The sequence below is a fragment of the Anopheles stephensi genome, chromosome 2 (genome assembly GCF_013141755.1).
Source record: "Anopheles stephensi strain Indian chromosome 2, UCI_ANSTEP_V1.0, whole genome shotgun sequence".
NCBI lineage: Eukaryota > Metazoa > Arthropoda > Insecta > Diptera > Culicidae > Anopheles > Anopheles stephensi.
Genome location: NC_050202.1, coordinates 93,347,671 through 93,355,343, shown reverse-complemented (window position 1 = coordinate 93,355,343; position 7,673 = coordinate 93,347,671). Strand labels below are relative to the sequence as shown.

The following is a 7,673-nucleotide window of genomic DNA, read 5'->3' as shown; positions in this document are numbered from 1 at the left end:
AGAACTGTAGCTCGGACCGCAAAGCCAAAGCCATTGCAGGGCTGCGCAACCATTTCATGATTTCTTCCCATCTGCAATTGTTCCAATAAGCTTTGGACTTACGTTGCATTGTTTCAGCGCAAGGCGAGTTATGCTGTTGGCTGCGTGTATTACATGCTTTGAAGAAACATCCCACGGTGGAGCATTGCAAACTTAGTATTGCAAGTTTAGCAACCCTGATTGAATGATTTGCTGGGTTAGTGGGAAGCAACATTTGTGTTCACTGGTCGAGTTAATGGAAAATTTGTTTTAGGTACGAGAAAAAACATCGAATCAGTTTTATGAGAGATTTGCATGTAATATTTGTTTTTAGTTGTAAGGCATTTTTTTATAAACCTCACTAGAACACGACTGCAAAACGCTTTGATGATGACCAATAACAACTGCTTTACATTTGGAGGTCCACCGAAGGCCAAGCATCAAACTTGGCAAATTTGGTAAAATCGATGTGTGCAGGATCGGTTTGGATTTTTCACAAGCATGACTATGCCGTCACTGTGTCACAGTCCACCGAAACATACCAACATAAACAAACGACCAAAGGAAGTGCAAACGCTAGGGATTCTCTTACGCGCCAACGGCGAACACTATTGACCGCGTTAGTACCGGAAGCATTCAAACCCCAAAGAAGATTCCAGCGTGGTCCGTGCAAGATTCAGCCTACCCCTCCTTTGAATTTTTCCACATCACCGTCTCTTTCACTTCCCGTTTCCCTATCGGCGTCTTTATTTGTTTCATCCACATCATAGTATTTCCGTTCAGCAATGGTGTAGCGCAGCGATCGCACGTTCAAGAAATTCGAGCGTCCATAAAACGGTTCCGGGCGTAAAATGTGAGTAGATTTTGTTTGTTTACTGTTCAGCCGCAGGAAGGAAACACTGTCGCTAGCCTACGCGATCGACGGCATACGCCTCTGGGGCAAAAACTCATTGATGACGGTGAGGTTTGACCATTGATTATCTGTCTCTGATTCATTAGGAAGCTTATTCAACGGCAGAAACAAGAAACGCTCCAGAAATGGGTCACTCTTGGGCTGTATCCATATACACACAATATACTTGATGGTATGTGGGTTTTGACAAATGGAAAAAAAGTTTGATAAGAGCACACAAAACGAAAGCGATACTCTGTTAAAACGTTGCCTGGGACGACCAAACGGAAACAGGTGAGAGGTGGGTGTGGTGGGGTAAGACAGTGGTGTGTTGAGGTACATTGTGAAGAGCCAATATGCCATTCTAGAAGCGATTGGAAACGCTAAGTTCGAATGAAACATTAGAACGACGTTGTTCGATCCGATACGGGAGGAAGCATGCTCGAAACAGAATGAACCAGCTAACCGACCAACGTGCTCAGTGTATCGGACGTGCTCGAAGAAGAGGTACAAGCCGAAGCGCTCCACGACCACGCAGCATGTTGTCGAGTTGACCGGTCTTGACTGAATTTTCATTCATGAAAAATAGTGATTTACCTTCTGCGCGGCTTCTGCTGGCCCCTTGCTTGTACCGCTTCGATCAGCCGTTAAGCATTAATGAGACGTAAATCAACGAAACTGCGGAGTGTCGTACGTTTGTTGAACGAAGCGTTGGGTGCGCGTTCGCGAAAGTTAATCTGCGCGACGCGATTGCCCACGTTCGATTCCAATGCGAGACAACATCATCAGAGCAAGTCGATCGATCGCGCACAGTTGGCTGCTGACCAGTTTGGTTGTTTGTTTTTTTCCTTCTCCCCATTTTGTTTTCAGGCGCTTGGCTTTACTCCACTGCCTGACTGTTTCTTCCTCGTTCTGGTTTTACTTCCCTCAAATATAGCATCGGGCCTTCTGTTTCTGAACATAAACATCGGAGTGTTCCATTAAATGATTAACCCACGCACGTGGCCTTATGCTTGAGGCGAATTAAGTGTACAAATGTGCTGCCCGTCGGTGCCGAAATGTAACTTTTATTCAAAAGTAGGAAGCAGATATTTCTCACTTGTTGCTATACCTGGGTGGCTATGTTGCTCCGCACGTTGGGCATCTAGTGTACCTGTAGAAAGGAAAACATGAGTATATTTTTGCTGAGAACACACCCCTTTTGTATCAATTCTATAAAGCTTGGCACGAAACCACTTCTTCTTCTTCTGTGGCACTACAAACCTCGAGAGGTCTCGGCCTGCCAGCCATTTCTGGCTTTCTGTGACTTAATTTTACCCGTAGAAAAGTAGTCAGCCTTTCGTACGGGGAGGCGGTCTGGATGGGATTTGAACCCCGGCCCTGCCGTGTGAAGACCGGCGCCGCTGTCGCCTCGGCCACCGGACCGCCACACGAAACCACTAAACGATTAAAAATAAATTGTAAGAACGAATAAATGAAAGACTGAATGATAAAAAAAACATATCCGATGCCATTACAATATTCCAACAAATTGGTTACCACTGATCACAAGAACCGTTACATATAGTACGTAAATTGATGAACATTTGAATAGACCGCGCATAAACGCATAAACGGCGATAGTCTTTCGCATCCCGCTAAAAAATGCTGTAGAAAAATCAGCGTTAAACAGCACGTCGACGCGTTTACATTTAAAAATGATCATTGTTAAATTATTTAAATTATTAATCTAAATTATTGTTAAATTATTAAATTAACTATGAAATACATTACGGAGACGAAAATCTACTGATACCAAGAAAACAGTATAAATTAATTTGACCTGTCCCGAAACTGAACCACTATCCGTGTCGTGAAATATTTCAGAAATGTTTCAGTTTCGAAAATTAGAACGATGGAACAGCTTTACTGAACTGAGCTTTTTAAAAAAGCTCCAATCATGAATAACTTCAAATGTAGCAAAACAAGTAAGTAAAGCAAAAAAGGACGAAAAGCGCAAAATATAATTAAAATTAGTAACTAAATGATTTATATGGTATTCTTAGATTCAGTGATTCAATTCCGGTTGGAAATTTACTCTTTTTTGGGAAATAATTCGTTTCACAGCTGTTGTTTAAATCTGCTTGAACTTATCTGTCATTTCTTCATTGTCTTACATTTGTTTAGTGTATGAAGTGAAGCTCTCATTAGAAAACTAATCATGATACGTAAATATGGCAATTTAAATTGCTTACCAAATCATTTAACTTACAATTGTAGTGCTAAATAAAAAAATGGTATTAATAACACAGTAGCGAACGTTAGGAGCTTAGGAGCAGTTCTTGATAAATGAAACATTCCTGGACATCCTGCATATGGTCTTCGACCATTTCCATCAACGAAAGTGCAGAGGAAAGATAAATTGATTGTTGTTCTTTAATTGATAAAATGGTCAAAATGTCGTGCTAGAAAGCACTTATTTTTCTCCCCGTCACTGCATTTTCTTGCCCGCGTGTCTGGTGAAACATTAGTGACGACTATATTGCTCACGGCACACCTTAATCGCGCATTAGTCCCGCGTCAACCGCGACCCGCGTCGAAAGGTTCCGGTGCATCTAAACTAGCAACAACATGAAGGTGACGACTGGACATCAGGAGCTGTTCAGCTCGTTGTGGTGCTTTCCGAAGCGAGACGTGTTTGACTGTGTGCCACTGCATTATCTCATACTGAAGATGAGTGGCATGGGATGCATCACGCCGCGGCCAGGTATACGTAATGGGTCCACCATGACGACACTATTGGATGTTGGGATTTTTGTGCTAAACCTGATACTGGCCGTGAGCATGATGGTTTACGGGACGTTTATCACGCAACGACACCTGCAATCACCCATCATGTTCATCGGATTGAAGATGGTCAATTTCACCTGTTACGCCTCAACCATTTACGGTTTGATCAGTTGCTTTATTAATCGGCACGAGATCTGGAAGTTCTACAACGAAGCGCACGCCGTGGATGCCATGCTGGAGGCACTCGGTGAGCGAACCGACTTCACTCGCAGCTTTGTCCTTTTCGTCCTCTACTACGGCGTTGCGATGGGATCCTGCTTCCTGGTGATCGCGGTAATGTACAGCGAAAACATTCCCTGGATGCTGCTGCTGAACCTGGGATACTCGTACTTCAGCCTCACCACATTCCACATCGTTAGTCTAACGTGCATGGACGTGGTATGGGTGCGCAACGTTCGCCTAAACAAGGTATTCAAGAAGCAGTTTTCGCTAGAGGGCAGCATTGCCGATGCACCAGCGCTGACTGTCTGCGGTCCAAAGCAAGCGTTGGTGCTGCGCCAGATAATGCAAATATTTGATAATATCAGTGACCTGGCGGATAAGGGCAGCTTTTACTATGGCATACAGGTACGTGCAGCACGAGCCGAAAACTAGAAGCCATCGCCATTTCGTTATGTCTTGCATTACAGATTATGGTTAGCGTTGCGGGCTCCTTCGTGTACCTACTGTTCTACACCTTTGCCTTCACACTGGTCATCCGGTCCGTGCTGCCATTTGAGAGCGTGTTCAATGCTGGTCCAATATTATCTTATTTGATGTTTGCATACTGTGTCTTTATAGTCGCATTTTTTGGGAACGCATTGAAGCAGCAGGTAAGATGCAACGACAGTACGGATGGCTGTGTTAATTTAATTATTGGAATATTTCATGCAAAACAGTAACGCTGGATTCCACCCCAATGTTTTCATCAATTGATTTACAGGGCAAAATAACAGCGCAGCTGATCGACAAGGCTATCAACTCAACAAATAATGCAGAAATAATCGAGATGGTATCTAGCTTATAATGCGGGTCGTTGCTTTGTGTCGTGTAATGTAACCGATAAATGTCCCTGTCTATCACCGGCACCTCTATCATTTGCTGTAGCAGTGTTGCACTGGCACAATAGATGAGCTTTTGTTTTGTCGCGCTCCCTCGATTGTGTTTTCCGCATCCAAAATCTGTTTGTTACATGCCAGGGATATGCACAGTGACGGTCGATGATAAAAAAATGAAGCATAGACTAACGTTAGTTTGATTTGCTTTCATTCGGTTCATTTGGAAGAGAAAAATAAAACGTGTCTGTTTTTGCTCTTGTTTTGCCATTTTTAACGAGTAAAATGAATTTCTATGTTATAAAGCTGCACAAGCTCGGCTCTGCTCGGGTGGAGCGATTTTTTGTTGCTGCATATGAGTTGGATGTTGTGTATGTATCCGGCACGGTTGTTGTGACCACTTTACACTGACACTTGATCACGCTCACGATAGTTTGGATTCCTGGTCGAGTCTGTCGTTTCGGCTACGGCATAAGGACGATATGGAACGTATCTGCTCTGCTGAACCGTATGGCCGGTTGGATGGTATGTCAGTAAAATAGACCTTTGATTGCTTACCCAACGCCATCTACTATTACCCAGTGTAGTTCAGTTTACGTTGTCAACTTGCTATTGCAATGTTTTGTTTGCACTGTCACTTTTTGTCTTACAAGAAATCGTGCACTTTTTTGCCAATATCGTATGTCTTAGATTAGGTGCTTTTCATGCTTCATTGATGCTGATTGTTGCCGTTGGTGTGTGATTGTGACGCATGGACATGGCATTAGGACTGCTATATAGTTACGGACGGATGCGTCCGGAAGCTGCTAAAAGCTGGCAAATGCATTTTCCATCATCTCTCCTTTCCATGGCTGGATCTGGTGGACGGTGGTGGCGATTTCAAACATGCTGGCAGCTGCGAATGTTTTTGATGCAGTTGGGCCATCGATCACCGATGATAACATGCGGACTTTTTCCATTCGACTGGACTCTGATTTTTTCGGTAAGCTACATGCAGGACGCCCAGCTTATTGCTTCTCAAACACACTAACTCAATTTCATCCGGTAAGAGCGTAAAAACTGCAAAACTGATGAAACCATAGAATGCTGGTAGGTTGCGCCGGGCTTGAAAAGACAAAAAACGTTGAAATACGACATTTGCTGTCAAAACATAAACACTCGATTGAACGCTTCAATCAGCAGCATTTGAAAATGATACAAGAAAGCGGCTCTTCATCAATCTAGCTAACCGTTTATCTATCGCACTAACTCGATCGATAAAAATGATGGTGTTTGCGCTAACGGAGATGAGACCGGTGATTTTGTTGCTCTCTGCATTGCTTCACTATTGATCCTACAAATTGCAAAACGTTCGAAAAAGTTGCAGGTGTAGCGTATGCCAACCATGTCTTATGCATAAAGTCGACAACATTTTACGGCCGTTTTAAAGGACGAGCGATTATGAAATAGGACAGCAAAATCTGCCATTCAAATAAAACTCGTATCTATGTTAAGTTTAAATTGTTGATCATAGGTGAGCATTAATGTGCTTTTCAATCGCGTGCTTTTTTGCAGATACTGTCTACAGCGGCCACTTACATCATCATTTTGCTACAATTTGAAAGTGCAGGAAATTCATCGGCCTAGGCATGGAGAAGTTAAGTCGGTATAAACTTGGAATTCGTGTTACAATAAAAATTAACACACCATCAAACGCTTAAGGGGTTACCTTTACCAAACCTTTTACGAATTGAGAAGTAAACATTTTGAATATATGTGAGAAATACATTATTGGAAAAGTCTGATATTTGGCAGTTGTTCAACAGAGTTTCATCAACTGCTACACGCAAGTGCAAATCCTGGTGATGCTTGCGTAGAACGTCTGTACAGCCGGAAGGAATGATTCGTGCAGCTTGCGAAACGCAACACATGTCTTTTCTTTTTAGCTCCCAGTCATGTTCAGAATCCTTTTCAAGTTTGACGTCTCCGCACGACAGCTCCAAGTGTTGCCGTGTTGCTGTCGTCCGATGGAGTTGCAATAACGGGGCGGCGCCATTAGCACCGCAGGGAAGATGAAATTTCTATTGTGCAAATCTTGTGCGGTTCTTTTGTGTACGTTCATTCGAAAAGTCACGCTTTTCCAAGTGTTGTGGTTTGGTACCAGTCGGCAAACGGGTACGGTGGGATGGATGCCACACCAACAACTCGGCGAATGTTTCTCATCCAGAACACTGGGAGCACACAGTGAACCGCATCAATGCGAAGACAGGACAGCGCTAGGATTGCTTTCAGTGCGACATTACTCGGAGTTGGAGAGTAATTATAATTCCGACGGTGTGATGACAGTTCAATATTTTTGAAACAAAACCTTTTCCAATCATCAGAACAAACGGTTCAAACACATGTGGAGGGCTCATGGGATGCACCTTTGATCAATGCAGTGTGTGGCTGTTCTCCTACAGCAAACGACTTTGACGCTTCTCTATATTACGTGACAGGTTTTGCCGGTGCGGCTTTTTTATGATTTTCTGCACGTTGTTCGATATCCTGCAAGTTTGTGAGTATATGAACATTGCGCAAGTTAAAAATAATGTAAAACATGTTTCAAAGCTTTCCATGTTGCTCAAATAAACAGAAATTGCAAAGAAATTTTTTTTCGCCACTTTCGAAAGCGATGAATGTATTTTTTTTCTAAAAGAGTAGAGTAAACGAAATTTTATGGTTAAATCGCGTTGGACAAGCACACACAACCTATTATATTTTTTAATGTTACTACTCGGCGCAGAAAGCTGCTGGCCAAAATTTTATAAAATAAATCGGATATCTGGAAGATTGTTTGACAATAGGTTACAGTGTGCAGGGAGCATCGCAGCATCGTACAGCTCGAGGAAAACCAAGCGAATAAACGAATTTGCACTTAT

At 42.9% G+C, this 7,673-nt stretch overlaps 1 protein-coding gene across 1 annotated transcript; it reads left to right on the top strand.

The window, feature by feature from the left end:
* Positions 1 to 3,479: 3,479 nt before the first annotated feature.
* LOC118517590 lies at positions 3,480 to 6,449 on the top strand. The gene is made up of 5 exons (XM_036063870.1): positions 3,480 to 4,306; positions 4,369 to 4,551; positions 4,662 to 4,730; positions 5,669 to 5,755; positions 6,328 to 6,449. Exons 1-5 carry the CDS (start codon positions 3,521 to 3,523, stop codon positions 6,397 to 6,399), a joined length of 1,197 nt encoding a protein of 398 aa, XP_035919763.1. The 5' UTR covers positions 3,480 to 3,520; the 3' UTR covers positions 6,400 to 6,449.
* Positions 6,450 to 7,673: the final 1,224 nt, after the last annotated feature.